Source organism: Branchiostoma lanceolatum, chromosome 1, assembly GCF_035083965.1.
Source record: "Branchiostoma lanceolatum isolate klBraLanc5 chromosome 1, klBraLanc5.hap2, whole genome shotgun sequence".
Taxonomy (NCBI): domain Eukaryota; kingdom Metazoa; phylum Chordata; class Leptocardii; order Amphioxiformes; family Branchiostomatidae; genus Branchiostoma; species Branchiostoma lanceolatum.
Genome location: NC_089722.1, coordinates 29,958,852 through 29,981,542, shown reverse-complemented (window position 1 = coordinate 29,981,542; position 22,691 = coordinate 29,958,852). Strand labels below are relative to the sequence as shown.

At 44.0% G+C, this 22,691-nt stretch overlaps 2 protein-coding genes across 2 annotated transcripts; one reads left to right on the top strand and one right to left on the bottom strand.

Annotated features, from left to right (window-relative positions):
- The first annotated feature begins 188 nt into the window (after positions 1–188).
- Positions 189–16,215, top strand: LOC136421148 (TNF receptor-associated factor 4-like). The gene is made up of 15 exons (XM_066408339.1): positions 189–195; positions 336–636; positions 1,006–1,180; positions 2,444–2,571; positions 2,956–3,004; positions 3,413–3,517; positions 3,798–3,850; positions 4,467–4,773; positions 6,699–6,872; positions 7,582–7,647; positions 8,053–8,130; positions 9,712–9,861; positions 10,502–10,679; positions 12,116–12,282; positions 13,715–16,215. The coding sequence occupies exons 1-15, from the start codon at positions 189–191 to the stop codon at positions 13,877–13,879; spliced, it is 2,103 nt and encodes a 700-aa protein (XP_066264436.1). The 3' UTR covers positions 13,880–16,215.
- LOC136447930 (leucine-rich repeat, immunoglobulin-like domain and transmembrane domain-containing protein 1) lies at positions 16,207–22,301 on the bottom strand. Its single transcript, XM_066447072.1, has 7 exons — positions 22,048–22,301; positions 20,962–21,155; positions 20,368–20,472; positions 19,908–20,053; positions 18,873–19,579; positions 18,042–18,276; positions 16,207–17,512 (listed from the first exon to the last, which is right to left on the bottom strand). Exons 1-7 carry the CDS (start codon positions 22,110–22,112, stop codon positions 16,742–16,744), a joined length of 2,223 nt encoding a protein of 740 aa, XP_066303169.1. The 5' UTR covers positions 22,113–22,301; the 3' UTR covers positions 16,207–16,741.
- Between the last annotated feature and the right edge of the window lie 390 nt (positions 22,302–22,691).

Below are 22,691 nucleotides of genomic sequence, written 5' to 3'. Positions count from 1 at the left end.
ATCCCTATTTTATCTCCGTGATAGCCCTGTATCCAGTACGGTACCTGTACCCGTAGCCCTGTGTCTAGTTCCCGTAAGCCTATATCCAGTTCCCGTAGCCCTATATCCTATATACAGTACCAGTAGTCCTATACAGCACCCATAGCCCTAAATACAGTACCCCGTAGCCCTATCCAGTACCTTTAACAATGTCCAGTATCCATAGCTATATTTAGTATCCGTAGCTCTACACTGTACCAATAGAAGAGAGAAAATGAGAGAAAATAGGGATAGATACCAAGAAAGCAAGATAGATGCCACAGAAAAATTCTAAACTTCAGTGTGCCTTTGAACAGGGTCCCGCTCTTCGTCCCGGTCCAGTAGCCGGACCAGCCTTCGATCGGAGTCCGCCCGCTCCCGGGCCCTCTCCCCTCGGCCCAACCGCATCGTTCCCGCCGAAGTTCACGTCGTCGACGAGCTAGTCGGGAAATCCCCTTCCTCCAGTCCGAGGGACGCCCAAGCGTATCGCCCCGGAAGTCGGGACGGTCGGCCATCCTCGCGCGTCAGCCCGAGGCCAGGCGACGACCGGGCGGCTTCAGCGACGTCACAGTCCAGCAGCAAGAAAGGACTGCTAGGGAAGTTTGTTGGCACCTTTGGGTAAGGAAACTAACAGTCTTGATTTCAAGGGGATAATCAACTTAAAGGCCTATCTGTCTCCAAGTCTTGTATTCAACGGTCACAACGCTGCCATTCTTGCATGTAATAGTCCTGTGTCTACAGTGTGACCTAAAACCATTCTTTACCTCAGGAAAACGGAGGTTTTGCAGTCTCTTGGTGTTTGTGTCTGTGTGCACTCCCGCAATTGGCATTTGAATTCTATAACCATACTACCGGAATCATAGCATTTGAGAATAAAGCATTTCTTAAAGTTATATACAAATGTCGGACCCGTCCTTGGTGCTGAAAAGTCTTGAAACGATAGAATAAACATTTACCTAATCAAGATGTTAAATTTCTCTCTCGTAGCGGGAAAACGTCGGTGATGTCCATGCGCGCGGCGGCGCCCGGGGAAAGCGTGTCGAACCCACGCACGCCTAGCAAGAACAGCGGGAGGAGACCCAGTACCGGGATGTCCATGGTGTCGGCGGTCTCATCCAGCAGTGGCTGCTCAAGCTCCTCTCAGCGGTCGGACCAAGCAGAGGTCAGAACACAAATTTATTACCTAGCGCAGGCGTTCTTCTGTGTTGTTATACAATTATGGAAAAACAGTTGTAAGCTGTTTTCCAACATCAAGATTGGAATTTTCGACCATCGGGAGAATCTAGGGTCCGAATGCTTAGAGCATGTGACCTTCCGGACGTGCGACGTGCTACGTCATGAGTGGTTGGTAGTCTGTAGCGGCCCTCGTCTCGGTCTAATGAAGATTGATGTGTTCTGATGTAGATAGCTTTCTTTATTCCTCTCACGAAATGATCAGTGTCTTGACGTTATCCAATGAAACGGTTCATGTGTTGCGAAATAGTTTAAACTTTTCCCTACTAAAACTATCCTATTAACCTCTTATGGCCCAACTCCTGACAGACAAGGAGACAATACTGTAGATTCTATCTGTAGCGAGACAAACAGGGTAAAGAAACACCTCGATAATAGGTTACATCCACCTTAAGCCACGTTTGTCACGAAATGTCGAGTTCCCTTTGTCGGGTGATAGTCCGAAGAATTTCTGGAGGGCTGACGCAAGAATGTTGCTCTACACAATAATATTATGTGGCCTCCTTCGCAGGCTTCTAGGCCCGCCGGCGTTTTTTGGGAGGGAGGGGTGCACAGACACAAACTCTCCAGCATAAGAACCTGACTCATATGTTGAAAATTGCGAATCAGCGCCCCCGCCCCCCCCCCCCCCAATAAACGCCAGCGCCCTTAGAAGCCTGCGAAGGAGGCTAATATTATGACTGTTCCCGTCTTTGAAGTGGTGCATTCAAATTGCTTTAATTTGCCATTTCATCATGTCATATTGTGTCTTGTCATTGGCGACATCGACCAGATAGTATCAATGACAAGAGCCTTTCGTTGACACTACTCAATAATTTTTTGACGTGTTGTGATGATATTTGCATCCGTTGAGGTTTTCCTTTTCTAAAACATGCTGTATGAAATTATAGCCACTAAGTATTAGACATTGTCAATGACTAATGTTGGCTATAAAGCTCTATGTGGTACACTAAATCAGTAACTAGTCAATGGCTCGCTTTTGAAATTGAATGCAAAAGCTTTTTTTAAACATTCACGATCGTTTTATATTGAGATTAAAAAAACTACAAAGACAAAATGATAGCACACTCAAGTTTACAAAACTTAGATTCTACCGCTTCTTAACATATGCAAAGGCATAAATGAAGACAAAACGAATACCAAATACACACAAGGACAAACGTTGCTAACGGTAGTTTTATTGTACACGCAGGTGCACTTTGAAGTACCGCTGGACAAGCGGTTCGAGTGCCCGGCGTGTCAGCAGGTGCTGCGGTTTCCGGTAGAGTTCCAGGAATGCGGGCATCACGTGTGCTCTCAGTGTATTCCGGAACTAGTCAGGTGAGCGGGGAGTTCACACACGAAATTAGAAAACCAACAACTGAAGCCAACCATTGTTGAAAGCGTTTGTCACAAGCAAAAGAAGAAATCAGAATACATGTATTTTCTTTCCCCTCCCACCTTTGTCGTGAACGTTGTCCCACTTCATCCCGTACGTAGCTTGGTATCCATTTCTAGCTCATGACCATCCGAATGTTCGGCAGAGAAGCGAGATAAGAGGATATCGAGGAGTTAGAATAGTATGAATACCAGGCTAGTATCTGCATGTATTGATATGTTGAATAATAGGGACAGACGTCGGTCATACACAACTAATTAAGAGTGGTCGATCATAGACAGACTTGTATTCAACATGCAGTATATCTTTCTCCTCCCCACTTCCAGGACATCCGGTGCCTGTCCCATCGACAACAAGGCCATTTCCAGGGACCAGGTATGAAATCTTCCATCGATTCCTTACATGCATGTACCTCACCTCACCTTGTCCCAACCTTATCTTGAGGGTCGGGGACCATGGTTGTTTCTAGCACGAGCTTCCTCCATCCTTCCCTGTCCTTCGCCCTCGAGCTCTGAGTACAGTCTGCAAGTGACTTTCCTGTCCACTCCCTTATGTCATGTAACGTTACATCACATATTATATTTGCGTGAACGGAGAAATGTATTGATGGTGACCAGTTAGTTGTTCCTATTCCATCGTTTGGTGCCCTTTTCAGCACCAAGGACGGGCCCAAAATGTGTACATCGTTCAAGTATTGTTTTCACTTGGAAAAACACATTGTCGCTTGTGTGCGTTATGTTTATACCTTTGCTACAAGTTATTTTAAACTCCTTGCTATCACAGGCTTACCCCAACAAGAGCCTACAGTTGGAGATCGCGGCGTTAGCAGTACGCTGCTCGAATGCAGTTCGTGGTTGTGTCTGGAGGGGGCGCTACGACGAACATCAGGTAAAGGTTTAAACCTTGTATGCAGCAAGTCTTAAATGTCCCCGACCTTTGTACATTTGATAGAGATGGATGTAAAAATTCTTACACATAAAGCCCCTGTAAGATATATCATGCGGCAGTTCTACGATAGAAATTTGGCAGTCACGGAGAGATCTTATTTAATTCAGTTGTCCTGTGGCAGAAAATGCTTATATATTCCATGGAGCATCTACATGTGTAAGTGGAAATAATATTGGCCATGTTAGGGCGATGTTGATCTGACTAACCGCTTATGTTCAAGCTACGCAACCGTACCTTTTCTGAGAACAACTGTAACAACATGCACGTCCGGAAGTTGTTTTGGGGTCCAAGTCTTTGCGAATTTCCTCAGACTCATCTTGGAGGTCACCCCTCCCCAGAATTGGGGGAATAATTTGACAGACGTTAGCGGGATAGGGAATCTCCGTTTGATTCAAATTATTCACCCTGTTTGGTAAAATTATAATACTTTTCAGCCCCCAAACGAGCCTGATCGAGACTTAAGTTCCGAGATGACCGAACTAGAAAAGAGCACTAAATAATTCATGACCAAAGGCAATTTACTTCGGTCCACGTCACAGCATTGTTTTCGGGTACGGCATGTTTGGCAAAATAAGGTGTGCTGCTATGCCAGGTCTCCTGAATTATTCATGAAGAGTCCATTGTGATGATGAGAAATTAGCAACCTTGAGCAGAGAAATTTCAAAAGAACGTCGCTAAACGCAGTGTTTTTCACCGCTGTGGTAATGCTCAGTGTTCGCGGTGTACGTTGTCGGGAAACATGGAGTTTTTGATCGACTAGAGTCACTGGTTTACTGACAAGCTACTTCGAGAACTTACTTTAACTGTTGTAGAACAGTTTGGGTGATAGATACAAAGAGAACAGTGTGTTCTTGACTCGAGAAGAAGTGGCATACGGTTGTTGAGCTAGCATGGCGGAGGTTGCGGCCCCCCAGCTACCGGGAGAAGTACAACCGACAGACGGCAACGTGGGCGGTGGAACCAAAACTGTGCCTCCATCGCAATCGGTAGACAGACCGGATTCGGGTAACGGAAGCAGTACACATGGAAGTCAGACTTCCGTCGGGTCAGGATCACAAAAGGGCGACAGAATACCGGGTAAAAAGGCCGGGGAAGACGGTGGGAGTGCGGTGGACTCACAGAGCGTCGGCGAGGAGAAAAATGGAACGAAGGAGCCGAGATCGGGGAAGGCTAAGGATAAAACTAAGGGCGCCGAAGTAAGTGTCATGCTTGTAACGGTATTTCCTGCAGGAAAGTATATAGCGGTTTTCATCAATAGGTTGCTTCGTCCCTTTTTCCAAGTTAAGATATGCTGTAGATCTTTGAATTGAATGAAAATGGCGTGCGTGTCGTGGTCTTCTTATAAGTATAATGTGCCGATTATCTAGTGGCGATCAACCCGCATCAGGACCACAAAGTTGCGGGTTCAAATCCCAGCTTCTCGACGGTTTTCTTAAATTTATCCCGATTCGAACGCTGTTAGTGGGGGACGTTAAAGAGTCGGTTTCAGTGTTTGAGAAGAGCCACAACTCGGGCATGTTTAGGGACTACACTTGTCGGTTAAGAGTACGCCCAGTGTAGTACAGCTCAAACCATCAGAACATCACGTACTTTACCAACTATAAGTACAGAAATGGTGTGTCATGCCACCTTGCGGTTTACCGGCTACGGATCGGACTACTAGTAATTGAATGGAAAATGTATCTTTTCTCAGAACAAGATGTTCAAACTGAACGACCTGTTTTACTTATTTTGGTCCTTAAGAAATGGCGTTGCCTTCAAGTACCAGAGTTATCAATCAAGGATTGGGGTGGTCAAAATTTTCCCTAGAACTATCGTAGAGTGGAACTCATTGCCACTAAATACTGTAGGAACATACACACTAAAGGGTTGCGGTCAGATGTGCAGAGACTAGGTGTGATAGACCGCTCAGTGTAATATAACCAGTTGCTGCCGCACCGCGTGCCAGCGAAGCTAATGTATTAGTACTATACCGCCGAAGGACGGTTAAACTGGCTATGTACAGATACAGGAAATCTACAAATGCCTTAATTTACAAAAATCGCTCGGCCAAAATAGGTGAAAAGGAGCGTTTTGCGGGCAATGGACCAGAGTGCCCTCATTTCAAACACCACGTCATCCTGCCTTGAGACCTGGGCGTGGCGCCCTTGCAGGTGTTTGATCCTTTGTAAGGGACGCAATGAAAAAAGGGAACAGTCACAAGACACAGCCTCGTATGGGGATGAGAAACACAGTGTATTAGAATTAAAATCTACGTCCATACTGTGTCCGTTCCTTGTCAATATTTAAGGAAAATGAGAGCTTGCCCATCCTTGCCTCCCAAAGGACAACAAAGGTTTGCAATCTTGTAGTCACACAAGCGAAAGAGTCATTCTATTCAGAGTTCCCTAAAATGCACGAAGGTTCTCTGGTGGCCTTAACTCGTTACAGGTACTTATGACGTCCTTTTGTGTCGATGATCATTACACATTGCTGATTCTGTCCAGCTTTGCTGGTCTCACGCAAGGTGAGGGGAGAGTACCCGGATGCAGTAGCCTGGAATTCAGACTGTTGTAAGGGCTTACACATTCGGTACCAGGACCAACATGCCTAGACTCCTTGTAGGCTCTACGAGTCAGGCTTTTTTTTTAGCTGATGGCATATCAGTTCTGTTGCACTCGTTTTTTTTTTTTGCAAGGCCTGAAGGGCATTTTTAATCCTCTCTTGATTTGAGGCGCCGAGTAACAGCAGGCTCTACGAATCCCAGTCATAAGAGACTGGGTGCAGAAGTGATATACGCCACGAACCCCCGACTCGTATAGCCTGCTTAGGAGGCTACAACATGCCCACCGAGCGACTTAGGGATTAGGCATTTGGACTGGGCATATGTTGCACCCATGTGGGCTCTGTACCTGTCCTGTGTAAAACCTATCATAGACAACAGTTGGTAACTTGATGAAGGTTAGATATCAAGAAAACAAGATACGCCAAATGACATTTACTTAAGCAACTGGATAAAATATGGAAACAGACGTTTCAGACAGCATCCGTTGTCTTTCGTCAGTGATTAAAGGGAAGAACTGGAGTAATTGAGAGAGAGAGAACAGTAGAAAAGTTGGTGACTTCATTTTGTTGTGTGTAGAGCCATGACGAGTCCTGTGAACACGCCACCGAGGTCTGTCCGAACGGTTGCGGCGCGGACGTCCAGAAACGCTTCCTGCAGTCCCACCTCAACAACGATTGTCCCAAGCGGGGGACAGCCTGCGACTTTTGCGGACAGAACGTGCAACAGGAGGACGAGATAGAACATCTCAAGGTGAAATGTCTCCGTGTATTTCTATTCTTTATCATTATCTCATCTGGTCGTGACGGTCTCACAGGCGCTCATAGCCCTTCTCCTCCATCCATCCCTATCCTCCATTGCACTGGGTAGGTCTTAGTACAGTTCGCATCTAGACACAGTTGATGACTGTTGGTAGTGCATGGTCTACCTACACGTGCATGTCCATGTTCTCTTCATAATCATGCTAGATTCACATCATTCTTCGGACGAATCTGTCATGCAGCTTCATGTTTCTACCTTGTTTTGATGCTTTACGCTAACCTTACTCTATATTACGTAGACAGTGTGATTGTTGTATGTAATGTTACATGTTTCTTATCAAATCCCCTGGACAGTGATGCACAATTAGAAGTTCTCTCAAGCGTTACGTCACTAAATCCTGTATGGAAGTCAGGAAGTTAAGATAAGAGGAGGGCGCGATGGGGGAGGGAATACTGTAAATGCAGAAATGTTCGCGGGGATTTAATTTCGCGGTAGGGAGAAAATGGAGTGTTCGCGGTGGTTTTGAGTTCGCGTTTGAACCAATAGTAGCACTACAGTCACACAATGGAACGACTTTTCGGAGTGATTTTACCGTGAACATAAAACCACCGCGAACATTTCTGCATTTACAGTATTGTTGTACTGCTACAATGTTAAACACGGATTTAAGAGTCTAACGTTAACGATCTTCTCTTTTCAGGTGTGCGACAAGTTCCCCATGTCGTGTCCGAACGGCTGTGACGCCAAGGAGCTGCCGAGAGAAGAGGTGAGGAGAATTTCTCACTTCGTTTTGTTGATTCAGAAAATACATTTTTCCCGTTAACCTGCAGATCAACTTTCTGTGAACAATTTTCACACCGAGAACAATCTCTTTACAATTCAGTAAACGAATTTTGCCTTGTTGGCTGTCTTAATGTTAACAGCAAATCCACTATTGACATACTAATAGTAGTTCTATTGTTGCAAAAAATGTGCACTTGTACTAATCTGTTCGTACTGTTGTCCTTAAATGATCTTCCCAGCAGATTTTAACATACGTTGTGAAGATCTTTGAGCACACGTTAAACACTCATAAAGTCTATTTTAATGAAAAAATCTTTACGAATACTTTAAGGCATGTTTGAATATTGGATTTCGTGCGGTAACGTGCTTTACTCTCTGTTTACTCCAGCTCGTGTATCACTCCGCCCAAGAGTGTCCTAAAGCTGTCATCCCCTGTCCTTTCCGGGATGCTTGCTGTCCCTTTGAGGTACCCTAAACTCCTTATTTCACTGATATCGGTGGTAAATGTGCACAAATATACCTTAAAGTTAAAAATAAGACAAGTGCGGTGGGAATGTGCGTTTTTTCATTCGCTAGATGGGCAACCCTGGCTGTCCATATATCAACGTGTTCATGCCGAACCAACAAATAGATGAATGAATGAATAAATAAATAGATTAATGAATGTGCGTTTTTTGTGTAACACTCTATTGATCAGCACCAAGGACAGATCCTCAACTGATATGGAGTTCAGGCGACAGCTTGCATTTGGAAGAATTCTAACATCATGTGGCGTAACATTTTGTGTAAGAGGCTTGATGCGGCTACTTAAGTTTTCTTGCGACGAATACCTTTTGTACTAATGGTATTGTCAAAACTGCCCCCAAAACCACTGGCGGGACCGAAATGATCTTGTCTATGTGGACAAAGGGAAGGAAAGTGATCTCGAACCAGTTTAGCTCAAATAAACTCAATGAGCAGGTGAGCTAATCTTCCACTGGTCGTGACAGAGAAGACAGACGCTAGGTACAGTATCTGCAGGCTCATTGTACCCCTAGCTCTTATCGACAAGCACAATGAACAGTGGACCACGGCTTAACGTCCCGTCCTAAGGACTGCGACCCTTTCCGGTAGCGTGCATGTCGGGTGAGCGACACAGTCGGGTGATCGAACCCGGGGCTTCTTGTTCCACAGGCAAGATAGCTAACCACTGGACTACGCGCGCTACCTCGACAGGTGTCTTGATGCTTGTGTCGATGGGAACAATTATATAAGTAACCATAAAAACAGTGTTCACATTGGCCAGGTGGTCCTCATGTAAAGGTGGTCACTTGTACAGGTTTGACTGTACCAGACCAACCATGAGAATGTGAATCGACGCATCGCGTGTCCATTTCGTAAACTGTTTGAAACGGTGGTCGCCATATCGCTGACCGGTGGATACTGATATATTCAAAATGGGGGGTAGACACAAAGCAACAAGGTATATAAAGCAACATTGTAATTACAAGGATACGAGAGTTTCTTTGCAAAATTATCGAAAAAAAGAGATTGGACCACCTTGGGTTCGAACCCGAGGTACGACTGTTTACCAGAAGGAAATTAGTATATCTCACACAAGATTGACATCCCACATTGTCGTACGTCACGCTAAAAAAACTCACCCATCCCTTACTTAGTTGGACTGATAAACAGTGTCTCATGAACATTCCTCAAGGACGCTTGTTACTACCGTGTTCCAAGAAATGTACTGTACTTATAAGACGCTTTACATTGTCGCTATGGAGCACTAGTATAGGATTATATCATATGATATTGTATCATATGGTATTGTCAACTGTTGTTTATTCTATATATTCTAGTTATAACTGACTTTTAATCTCATGTTATAATGTCAATTATACGATTTTAAGACGCACATGTCATTGTCAATTTTAAATGTATTACAAACCACTGTGAAAAGTCAACATAATTCAGACACAGTGTCTGCGAAGTTGCGCTTTAAGAATAAAGTTTCAAAGTTTCAAAAGTATCGGCGCAAATGGGCTGTCTACTTATTCCCCCCTAGGCGGAGAGGCAGCACATGATGGTGCACCTGGAGGGAAGCATAGTTGAACACCTGGAGAAGACGGTGACTCTGTCCATGGAGAATGCCCGCCGTCTCACCAACCATGCCGAGAAACTGATAGACAACACCGTCGCAGTCCAGGCTATGCAGGTACTAGCTGTGGCTTGTTTTTGTTCAAATTTTCTCCAAGTGGCCTCAAATTGTGACGTAGAGCGGTGTTGCTCACACCAAGGAAACAGAATAATGATGATAGATATCATGTTAGTGTTAGGTAATACTTAGACGAACAAAAACCTTACCATGTACCACAGCCAATATAAAATGTGAATATCATAACTATCCCATGTAACGTTACCATTTGTGTTGTCTAGTGTTAGGAAATGATGCAGCCTTTTGACGAAAGTATTGTTTGATATCGATATATTAAAGTGACAATACGGGACAATTTTGTTGTTTTGAAGTTTGTTTGAAAGATAAGCCCCCTCTCACTGGACCCGCGGCACGCTAGCGGCATGGCTGCGGCCGATCGAATAGAAAAAGCACTCAACGAAATTCATCGACAAAAAGCGAATCTTTTTTAGCTTTGTGTGTTTTGTTGTATTTTTGGTCAGACTTGTACGTTTTGAATGATATTCCCATATAAAGTCAAGGGCAACGCAAATCCAGTTTAGGACGCAGCAACGCCGCCAGCGTGCGACGGGTCCAGTGAGAGGGGGGAGGCTTAAGCTACGCAACAATTGTGACGTTAACGTTACATACACGTGTCTGTTTCTTCCCTGTCTTACCCCAGGGTAGCGCTGGGAGCATGGACAAAGGCTGCCAGCTTCTGTGGAAGATAACGAGCTACAACGAGAAGTTAGCTGATGCCAGGGCGGGGAGGAGGGTGTCGTTATACAGCCCCATGTTCCTCAGCAGCAGATACGGATACAAGATGGCGATTTCCATCTGTCCCAACGGAGACGGACAAGGTGGGTAGAACCTGGAGAGAAAATCAGTTACCTTTCTACCGTGGCCGGCAGGAACAATGTGCAACACACACCTAGTTTGGGTGTGCGCACACCTACCGTGGGCTGAACGTGGAAACACAATCATCAACTTTTCTTTTCACTAGAATGTGAAGCTATCATTCGTTTTATTCCGAAAGGGTTGCAAAAAAGAAACATGCAACAAACTAGCGTGGTCCGGTTGTTTTGTTTTCTCGTGCACGTTTGTTCTCAAGGGCACAGAGGGATATTTGACTTTGCACGTGGACAGAGAACCCTCCAGTTTTACTTTCAGTCCGCTAGAATGTGAAGCTAAGGTGATTTTACCAAAATGGTTGCAAAAAAGAAACATGCAGCAAATTGGCGTGGTGCATGGTGTTTTGTTTTCCTCGTGGACGTTTGTCCTCAAGGGCAAATAGGGATATTTGACTTTGCACGTGGACAGAGAGCCCTCCAGTTTTACTTTCAGTCCGCTAGAATGTGAAGCTAAGGTGATTTTACCAAAATGGTTGCAAAAAAGAAACATGCAGCAAATTGGCGTGGTCCGGTTGTTTTGTTTTCTCGAGCACGTTTGTTCTCAAGGGCAAAGAGGAATATTTGACTTTGAACATGGACAGAGAACCCTCTAGTTTTACTTTCAGTCCGCTAGATTGTGAAGCTAAGGTGAAGCTAAGAGAACCAAAAGGGTTGCCAAAAAGACACATGCAGTAAATTAGCGTAGTTCGGTTGTTTTCTTTTCTCGTGCACGTTTGTTCTCTAGGGCAAAGAGGAATTAATATTTGACTTTGAACGTGGACAGAGAACCCTCTAGTTTCTTTTTCAGTCCGATAGAATGTGAACCTAAGAAATAAGAATTTGATTTTACCAAAAGGGTTGCCCAAAAGAAACATACAGCAAATTAGCGTGGTCCAGTTGTTTTGTTTTCTCGTGAACGTTTGTTCTCAAGGAGGAATATTTGACTTTGAACGTGGACAGAGAACCCTCTAGTCCGCTAGATTGTGAAGCTAAGGTGATTTTATCAAAAGGGTTGTCAAAAAGAAACATGGAGCAAAACTAGCGTAGTTCGGTTTTGTTTGTTTTCTCATGCACGTTTGTTCTCAGGGTCATTCGAGATAGGTTGTCATAAGACAACACGAAAAGGAAATATAGGTTTTTCAACATCTAGTATGATCTACCTATCTATTGATTGAAATATAGGTTTTTCAACATCTAGTATGATCTACCTATGTATTGATTGATTGATTGATTGATTAATTAATTGATTAATTAATTGATTGATTGATAACTTACTCACTCATGCAAACATTATTTCGTTCCTTCGTTCCTTCCTTAATTCTTTAATTACTTTCAGTCAGTCAGTCACTCACTCACTTACTCACTCACTCAACCACTCACTCATTCACTCACTTTTGTATCTACAGGAAAAGGGAAGTACATGTCGCTGTTCATGTGCATCATTAAGGGCGAGTTTGACGCGCTGTTGCCATGGCCCTTCGCGCAGAAGGTCACCATCACTGTGATCGACCAGTGTCAGGATCCCGCCGCCAGGAAAAACATCGAGTACGTCATGAAGCCAAACACCTGCAAGGTAGGAAGAAGGATCATTATCTCCATGTATTTTTCCATTATAACCGCCCTTCGCCGTAAAACGGCTTTGCAGGCACGCGGCGCGGTAGCAGCTTGTTCAGTGATATTACACCGAACGACATGTCACAACTAACCTTCGCATATCTAACTGTAAGCGTTGTTTAAAGCTATCTTGTGAGGGTTCCCATACTGTACTTGGTACATGGTGGCAACAAGTTGCACTCTCTGTGACAGTTCTAGGGAAAACGAATTTTTGAACACCTCAATTCTGATAACCTTGGTACTTGGAGGCACCATGATGCCAATGAGTACCAATAACCACAATGACATATCTAACAAGTATAAGTAGAATTTCATAACGGACAAAACTACATTTCCAAGTGTTAGAAATGTGAATTTTGATTAATTGGTCTCTCTTTTCCACTGCAACACTAAATCATAACCAGTATGCAGTGGTAAGACAAAATGATATTGTAACGATACAGCATGTTTTCTTATTTCACAACCTGTTTCTTCAGCTTGCTGTGTTATCTCTTTGCTATGTTGAGTTCATTTCGAGATGAATAAAAACGTTGTGTGATTTCTGCTTCTGATTGAAAACTGCTATAGAAACTTGTATGTCAGCTAGAAGACAAAGTGCAGTGAACAAAAAGCTGCTTGCTTGTTTGAAACACTCTTTGCGACTATGGTCCGCCATCGGTCAGCTCATGCTTTCTAAATTCCTATAGCGTATGTTCAAGTGTTAACCTCCATGACAAATGGAGGTACTAGTATTTGTGTGTATACGTGCGTGTGGGCGCTTAAAGGCACCCAGAGCATTTTATGAGGCTTGAAACTCGAATTAGAAAAATTCAAATTTCTAGTCATCCCTACACATGGTAAGTTTCAATAACACTACACCATTACATATCGACATTAAAGGAGCAAAGATACGATGTCGTTGTGTGGTGAGAACTGATAGAAAATCTAAGCCCTAATAGATTGATCCTGACTGTCCATCACAATTAGCGGTTTTACCAATGAGAGAGTGACATGTCCGTCAAATATTTGCATTTTTTTGTTTTAATTCTGCATTTCTAAGTTTTGACGGAGGTGGGCGGGGCTATGGGATCGGTCTATTTACACTAGGCGCGTGAAACTAAAAGGTAGCCATGTAGCTTATTTTTGTGCCGCTTTTGAACACTTTTGATATGAAATTAGCACGCAAATGTGGTAAACAGTGGCATTAAATGTCAATCTCATGAAAATTGCAGCAACTAGAATATTTCCAGTTTTCAAGCCTCATAAAATGCTCTGGGTGCCTTTAAGGTCTAGTTTGGGTCTCCCAGTGCTATCCTTGGTACTGCAGCAGAACTTTCGGTTGTTGTATCTGTTGTCCTGGACATGCTAGGGTCTAGTTGAACATGTCTTCGTTCATTGCTCCTTACTCCCAGGACAACCTGCAGTTCCTGGGTCGGCCGCTGCACGAGCGGAACCCGAGTTTCGGCACACAGATGTTCTGCCCCCTATCGCAGCTCGCCCGGGGAGACTACATCCGCGACAACACGATGTTTATCAGCGTCCAGGTCGACAACTCCAAAATGCCCTCTATTCCATAGCGAGGGGCCGGCGAGGGAGGGGGGGGGGGCACACTAGCAGTTACGGCGCGGTCACATTCGTCGTAGATCGTCGTGCGATTTTGATGTATTAGATTGCCCTCAGTTTGCGATCGTACTACTTTAGGGCCCTGTCACACTTGTGCGTACATGCAAGTCCGCATGAGTTGCGTATTAGCAAGTTTTTGTTTTAGGTTAAGTTTGCAGCCGAAGAAGTCATTTCTTTTGTTCGATAACTAGGCTGCACAACGATGGGCAAAGTAGAAAACAACTTCTTCCCTGCAAACTTTATTTACATACATGTATAAACCAAAAAAATGTTCATGCGCAACTCATACGCACTTGAATATACGCACAAGTGTGACAAGGCCTTTACGTTCGTATGACGTACATCAGTACTCTCCAAGCAGAGGAGTGGGTCCGGCTGGTTTCTGACGTGTTTTAGGCGTTTTTGTTGGGCTTTCTACTACAAACATGACAAAGTAGAAAGCCTGACAAAAACACCTAAAAATACGGAAAAAAACACACAGCCGGACCCACTCCTCTGCTTGGAGAGTAGTATATCAGTCAACTATGACAGAACCAACCAACCGCCGACAAGGATCTAGGTCAACCCTTTTCGTAGCCTGGAATCCATACCCTCGGTGCCTCCCCGATATCTCTACGGCACTGTGAGTGACCCTCACCCGCCCAGACAGCTTAGCCCGCTCGGGGTGTTGTTTACGGCCTTGGATTAATTAGCTCGGCACCTAGGGGCGGCGGAAAAGTAGGAAGGCAGCGGAAGTAGGGTGTAGCGGAAGTAGGATGGCAGCCAGAGGTAGAAAGGCTATCAGAAACTGACTGGCCCGGTAAAACACCACTAAGCCGACCCTAGAGACTGGGACCAGGCTACCCTTTTCGTAACAGGACAGTTAAACATTGCAAGACACATGCACCGTTATCCCAAGAATGTCCTTAGTTTGCGTCCGTACGACGATCGTGCCACGCATATGACCAGGCCCTAACAGCACCGCTGTGTTGCTGAAAAAGATTATTTATCCTGTATTCATTTTTATCTGAATGGATACAATTCCGTATGTAAATATCTCAAATGTGGTTGTTGTTGATTCAAATTCCGTTTCAACATTACTTTGTTGGACAAATGCTCCTAGAGCTTTGTGTACTTTTGTTGTGGTAGTGATGCCTTTTATTTCTATGGTATCTTTGAGCACTTTATATCCATGTGTATATACATGTAGTTTGGTGTCACGTTACAAGAGTTCATTGTATTTCAAAGAATATATATATATATATATATATACATTTACGACATAATAGAGCAGCGTCTCAAAATGCTTGAATGGCAAAGATATTTTCATCAATTACCTCTTATTTTGTGTGCTATGATATCATATTATTGTGTAGGAGTCAACATACCACTGTAACCAGTTTTAACCAAATGCAATTGCAAAAGGACGACGTTTTTTACTAAAACTAAATATGTGTGTGCTAGTGCGACATCGGTAGCTTAACTTGTAGCGAAGAAATTGTCGTTTACAAAAATGGTAGAGCTGGAAAAGAAATGGGGCGGAAGAAAAAACGTGATCATATTCACCGCATCATCACCCTGTTATTAATAATTCATTGTGTGGTTTTATTGCTCAGCGACGGCCTGCTGTACAAAACAACGGCTCCCTTTGTAAAGCAAGTCTTTCAATCACGCAGAGTGGCGGATCAGTTTCGTGTGACTGGTTCCTTACAGGGTATAATGTTTTAGATGTTGGTAGCACACATGTCGCATCTCACAGAACGATAAATTATAAACCAATATGTATGAGAAGAACGTCAAACTGTATTATGTATCTGTATTATCTGCCATTGTTAATATCGTTTTGAACTGACTCAGTAGTTGATACAGAGCAAAATATTATATTGTAGTACTACAGAAAACTCTACAAGAAGTAAACGTTACATAGTTTTAATTATGCGGTTACCCGTTTTACAGGCCATCTCTTTCTTTGGTTTTGACTGGCGTTTGATGTACTTATTAGGAAGAGCAGGCTGGAAAAAGAGCACAAGCATCAGTATATATATATATACATACTATCACTAAACAAAATATCGCTTGTTAGATAAAATGTGTGCGTTTTGTATCAAGCCTACCCAAAATACAACATAAATATCTTTTCCACGTCCCCCCCCCCCTCAAACAAATAACTGATCAGCATGGCAGTTTTAATATCATGTCAATAATTCCGTATTTTGGATCTGAAAATTTATATTGTATTCATGTGCAAATAATCTAAACATTGATATAAATTCCTCTGGCACAACTGAATAAAACGTCTTTGAAATGTCAACATATTTTTGTGTGAGTATCATTCAAGAATACACTATCACAACGGAATTCACAGATCATTGAGGCATATCTTTGATGAATAATTCTAAATTTGTCAAACTTCACCAACACGACCCGTTATAAGGACGGTAGACAGTGGTGAAGTAAAGTCTGAGCTTTGAGATTTCTTCTTTTACATTTTAGAGCTTTACTACATCGAAATACAACAAAGACTATTTCAACTACAACTAAAATCCTCAATAGTGCCAATTTGACACAAAAATCTAATGTTTTGTTTCGTTAAGTGCTTGGTTCTATGAGCTCTAAATTGAAAACAAAATAATAACAATTTTGAATGCTAATAGATGCATGGCTTCTTTTGCCAATTACTATTATACAGGACTATTTTAACCTTTAGCACTCTAACAGTAGTCGTTTGGCAGCGGCCAAACCAATTCTCTATTGGTTACAGAGTTAGGCAGCAGGGAGAAGGTTAATCAATCAGTTATATCGATGTCTCAATACTAGTACTGCTACAGCAACAACAGCTACCAACTTGCCGGTCGCTTTTCGAATAGTTTATTCTTGTTGCTCCTTGCGAAGTTGTGAAACGACTTGTCAACCTGCAAGTAAGCCTCTTGTTCCATGTCATCTGATGATGACTCAAGAACCATCTCACAAGACTCCGTGCTGACGTTGGCAAACAGGTGGTCCTGTGAGGTTGGAGAGTCCTCTATCCCTTGGACTCGTGCTCCTCTGGCGTCAGAAGCTCTGACGTCAACAGGACTGACGTACACGTCCCTGGAAGGTGTCTTCCCCCTCGTCCCGTCTTCCTGGCTGATGACGCTCTGAGGAGAAAATGATGGGTCGCCGTAGGACGAGCGAACGCTGCACGCGCTGGCGTAAACGCTGTTGAGAGACACACTCCCAGGTTGGTTGGTGTCCATTTTGGGGAGTGGAATCTTAAGCATGGGCAACGTCACGCTACATGCCTTCTCGTAGGACCCTGAGCCGCGCCGTAGTAGAACTTTGCCGGCTGCGTTCATTTTTGCATACGAGCGCCCCTCTCGGACAGTCTTTTTGACCGTGCACGCGCGTGCGTAGATGTGCTCCTGCGCTTCTCTACACGGGTATGAGTGCCTCGGGTGGTACTTAGCAACGCTGGAGCCTGGATCTAACATGACGTCACCCACGTCATCGTAGACGTCATCACCCGGGACGGCGTAGATGTGGTCTTCATCGGCGGACCGCCGCAGGCTGGTGGCGTCAACACCGGGGCCGAACAGCGACAGACTGTTCCACGTGTTCTCAGCAAGGGTCTGGTGAAAGAGGGGGTTTAAACAGATCTAAGTAGCATTCAAAATGTCCTATTGTCAATTTATGTGTGTGTATAACTATGGTAGCAGTCAAGCGATAAGTTGAAATTGGTTCCATAATGCTTGACATTAAGTCATTCTGGTAGAAATAGAAGTGTTAGATAGGCAATGCTGTGATATAGCGTTTGTTGCTACCAACTTATTGCAAAAGTGCACTCAAATCAACATATTCAAATATGGAATGCACAGAAACATCAGCAACGAGCTAAACCATGATTCCAATTCTCCGAGTATCCTATTACACCAATCCGTCTTACAACTTGAAATATCCACACAAATGTGGAAACACACCAAGACAACAAAAACAAGCACGCCAACTAACCATAATACCTATATTTTCACGAACATTGGACTCTATTGAAATTGCGACAGACAATACACTGTGGAGCACCAAGACAAACAAACACACCAAAATTACTACAATACCCCCATCTTTCACGGAGGTAAAGATTACGGAAGTGTTGCAACTGACCTGGAAGGGGTTGAGGTATTGTCGTCTGATTTGCCGCCTCTTGTTCCTGATCTTGACGTAGCAGCCGAGCGCGAGGAGCCCGATGAGGGGGACGGGGACGATGGTGAAGTAGAGCGGGTTGACGCCCGAGGCCTCCGTACGGAACAGCACACACTCGTCCTGCTCGGGAAGGGTGTGGGCGGAGATACACACCACGTAACACGTGCTGGGCTGGAGGTTCTGTAGCTCCTGTCTCCTGCGAAAGATGGATTCGGATATATAAGATAAATGGATCGAGTTGTTCACTGTATGATCTAGGTAATCTTTAGCCTGAGTGCCATCCCAGTTTGTTCTAGGCTTTCCGTGCTGGGCTGGAGATTCTACAGCTCGTGTATATTCTGTGGAGGATGAAGTCAGATAAGACAAATGGATCGAGTTGTTCACTGTATGATCTAGGTGATCTTTAGCCTGAGTGTCATCCTAGATAGTTCCTTCACGGAAAGCCTGGAACTAACTATGATGACGTTACTCAGGCTACGTAATCTCAAATGTGTGAAGCTTTCCCTAACAGAATGTTGGAGTGATCAACGGTCCTAGCTAGAGTGCCAACACAGATGGCAAACTTCGTCGCCAAAACCGTGTCCCTCTTTTAATTTTGCCAAAAGCATTGTCATTCTTTAAAGTGATAAAACATACTTAACAATTAAGTGAAGGACAAGAGTAGTCGCAAGACTGAAACCAGAAACCAACAAAAATGCCCAAATGCAGCAAAGTGCAGGCAGACTCCCATAGACGTTTGATAGCACTGCACATAAACAACAGTTAGATAACCCTGAATTCGGCTGGTCCTACCTGAAGCCAGGCTTGATGAGAACGCTTCTCTGCTCCATGTCCATCCAAACCCTCCCGGTCTCCCCCTCCTGCTCCTCGTGGTAGAACAGTCTCAGAAAGGAGCCTCGCAGGAAGGCCGGCGTCATCCACTTTATCATCGCCGTGGAGCTGGACACGTCACTCACCGTCAGTTCGATCACCCCCTCTCTTTCTGAACGGTTTGGTATGATCGGCTCATCCCTGGGCGTGTCCGTGGTGACGTTGCTATGGAAACGCGTCGAACCTTTGGTGTCGTTTGGTGGATGAGTAGAGGACGTCGGTTGATGTGGATTTGGTGATGACGTAGCCTGTACGTCATTGGTGGGCGTGGTTACGTTGTTTGTAAATCCCTGGTCCCAGAGACGTGTTTCCGGTTCAAAGTTGTCAAGAATCGTGACGTTGACGTAACCCTTAACATGTGCGTGACGAAGCGCGCATGAGTAGACCCCGGCGTCGTCCGCCCGAATATTCTTGATGACGAGGTTTCCGTGCTCGTCGGTGCAGAAGCTCTGACTGGAATTTTTCTCGTCCTCTACCAGGCCAGCTCTTGGGTGGAACCATTCCGCAAAACTGTTGTCTGTTGGCGAAACACATTTCAGCACCACTTCTTCACCGGTGAGGACCGTGAGCTGATTAGTCAGGCTTGGGATGACGTCATATGGCACCACATTACCGTGACAGGTTCCCTCCTGAAGAGAGAAGAAATGTTTAAAATCTTGGTTAAAACTTGTCTACGAACCAAATCTTATTCTAAAAGAGTACTTAGCTAGGAGACTAAATAGGCCTAGCAATGCTTCTGTGGTAAGATTGATACATATTTAGCCGTTTCCACATTTGCATTTATATATTCATTTCGCCTAGGCAACATCATACATTTTGCATCAACATAACACTTCAAAAGCTGTTCACAAGGATAATAAGATAAGATAAGGACACCGAAGAATATAGCTAAAGTCTTTTAATGTTTGTCCAGTCCGTTTTGGGACATATTTTACTTTAGAATAATTATTTACTTACGCAGAAATTCCCACCAATGACGCACTGATCCTTCAGGCGAGCAGGCGTGAAACAAGACGGCGGCTCAAACATCGAGGTAATGTTCATCACACTTCCCGCACATTGGCTGGTGGGCTCAGAGCCAACGCTTCCGTTTACCCTGGTCCCTGCAAATAGTCGCCATAAAAAAATACGTTGAAATATGCAAATATCAATCTGAATGGAAATCGTAAATTAAGAACATTTACAGTTTTTCGCTAACATTCTACAATGACACCCTTCCAAAATTGACTCATTCTTCACTTTTAGTAGATTTCTGAAGTGAAGACTATTTGGTGATCTTTTCAATGTTGAGATGCTAAGTTATTATCAAACATGTTGGATTCTAGATGAATTTTCATGAGCCTGTAGTCTGTACTACGGATTGAGAAATTGACAATGGACAAAAAACACATCAAAAACGACGTAACGCACAACTTACCGACACCTCCAATGTCAGCTGACTCACACGCAGTGTCGGGTCGGTAGTGGAGAAGTAGCCATTCCGTCAACAGTGTCAGGCGACAGTCACAGTGCCAGGGGTTTCCTAAAGAAGGGGGAGGGGGGGGGGGGTAAATTAGCCAACACTTATGTATCGCACAATTCGATTGTTCTGTTTTTTCTTTATTAGTTTATTTGTAAAAATGAGGCCAACGACCAAGACCATTCTGCAAGGTACAGTAGCCAGAGGGAGGAAACGGGGAAGGCCAAAGAAGACCTGGCTGGACGACATCAAGACATGGACTGGCCTGAGCACAGCACAACTGATCAGAGAGGCCGAGGACAGAACAGGATGGGCACGGACTATTGTGGCTGGTTCTCATGACGCCCCTACGACCATTGGGGTCATGGGTCATGAACTGAACTGAACTGAACTGAAAAATGAGGCACCCTGTCCTTTACCAGTAACAACCAAAGCACGTTGAATTTTCACAGCCTGGCAAGGGAGATTGTTGGAAATTTAAGTTTAGAAAAGAAAAAACTGTTCGAACAAACCATCTTTTGTTTCTTAAGGAAATATCAATTAAAAGCTCACCTTTTAGTGCTACCATCGGGACATGTTTGAAGAATAGCTGCTCTGGGACAGAGGTGAGGTTGTTGTTTGCCAAGTTCGGGATGTGAAGGGTCGTTCCCAGTGTAGCTTCAGCCGGAAGTGACGTCAGCTGGTTATAAGCCAGCGAGAGTGACGTCAGATTCGTGAGAGACACGTTCCACGGAAACGTCTCTAGTCTGTGAGAGAAGGACAGTTTAACATAAGGAAGAGTAAAAGTATTTCACACACACTCCATAATTTTCTAATTGTTGCTCTTGCAAAGGTGGGCATTGGAGGCCGAAGTTACATGGCAATATCTGAAGCAGAAAAAAAATAATTGTATGACTGGAATTCTTTTCAACAGGCTAATTAACTTTTTAAGGTAAGGTTGCTCACTGCGCAACCTAAGTCAAAAGCTGGATGGATACGAGGCAGTACAACTTACATTGCTCAAACAATCTAGTTTGTCAAACAGAATTTGGTTGCGTGGCCCAACTGTGCAACCGGGTATTTCGAGCCCTGTCTCGCCCTAATAATTTCCCAGAACGCCCGCCAGGGCAAAGCCCCTCGCAGCGACGTGTGGTACAGGATTAGTCTGGGTCGACACCGCCACGTGATGGCCGGTAACCTGAATAGTCATAACTCGCAGCACAGGTACAAATTGTCTCGTTCTTTTCCTGTGCTACTGATTACATGCAACAACAGGACTGTGCGCGTGATGGCTTTCAAAATAGAATACTAATTTTTACAATTCGTCGTCAGAAACTGAAACGAAACGGCGCTAACATGTCTAGATTCTTATTAGTGCAAATACATGTCAACTATGTCGCGCTCGGAGGACTTTTTGATGGACAAAATTTGAAATCTCTACGCTAGCACTTTTAGTTCATGTCTAAGAAAGCAAAAAAAAGACACACCGGTGAAAAGCTTTCTCAAAACGTGGACGTTACTACATAGCCCATTCGGCTGTGAAAGAATTGGCGGACCAAATGCTTGTATCAAATAGATCCTTGTCCGCAGTTTATATGCTAAAGATCAAATCTATCTTTTTGATATCAAGTCTGCAAATCTGAAATCCAGTCAACTCACCTGTTGTGACTCAGATCTAAAATAGTCAGTTTGTCCATAAATGCAAGTGAGTCTTCCTCCACCATCGATATTTGGTTGTTGGATAGAACCAGTATTTCTACCCACGTTGAGAAGGAGAGGTAGCCAGAGACAGCCCTCAATTCGTTTCCGTCAAAATTCAGACACGAAGACTTCTCGACCACGACGTCATTTAGATCTGGAAAAAGGGGGGAATATTTGATGTAAGAAAGGCATGGAAACTTATAATCTGAAAAGTGAAATAATCACTTGAAAGAGGGACCTTAAAGTATCATGTCTAACACCACGTAATGTACATAGAACCCCAGCCGACTTTGATTTTGTGCAAAAAAATGTAACAATGCTTTCGTAAAGCCCCTGTCAAACAGTCGACGAGCTTTGGTCGTATTTGTAGACCACCAGAATTGAAGATGGCCGAATTAAAAAATGGCCAGGAACAGGTATTTTTCACCTGAAAATCCACCCAATCACACTAGACAGGGATCGGGAACCTGCGAACATCGACCGTTCTCTAAAAAATCGCGTCACAAGTCGACCGAGAGAAACATCGGCATTTAGAGCGCTAGCTCGCAGATATTCCTGCTAGCATACTGTATGAATGGGTGTGCATAAGGAAAGTTTCTGCC

Excerpts from the sequence above, each read along its gene's own strand:
- LOC136447930 (XM_066447072.1), bottom strand. The coding sequence starts at position 22,112 with ATGGTGGAGGAAGACTCACTTGCATTTATGGACAAACTGACTATTTTA. Across the intron at positions 19,580-19,907 it reads TCATTGGTGGGAATTTCTGC|GAGGGAACCTGTCACGGTAA; the intron begins GTAAGTAAATAA and ends TTCTCTCTTCAG. Across the intron at positions 17,513-18,041 it reads AATACCTCAACCCCTTCCAG|ACCCTTGCTGAGAACACGTG; the intron begins GTCAGTTGCAAC and ends CTCTTTCACCAG.
- LOC136421148 (XM_066408339.1), top strand. Across the intron at positions 3,851-4,466 it reads AACAACATGCACGTCCGGAA|CATGGCGGAGGTTGCGGCCC; the intron begins GTTGTTTTGGGG and ends TTGTTGAGCTAG. Across the intron at positions 6,873-7,581 it reads ACGAGATAGAACATCTCAAG|GTGTGCGACAAGTTCCCCAT; the intron begins GTGAAATGTCTC and ends TTCTCTTTTCAG.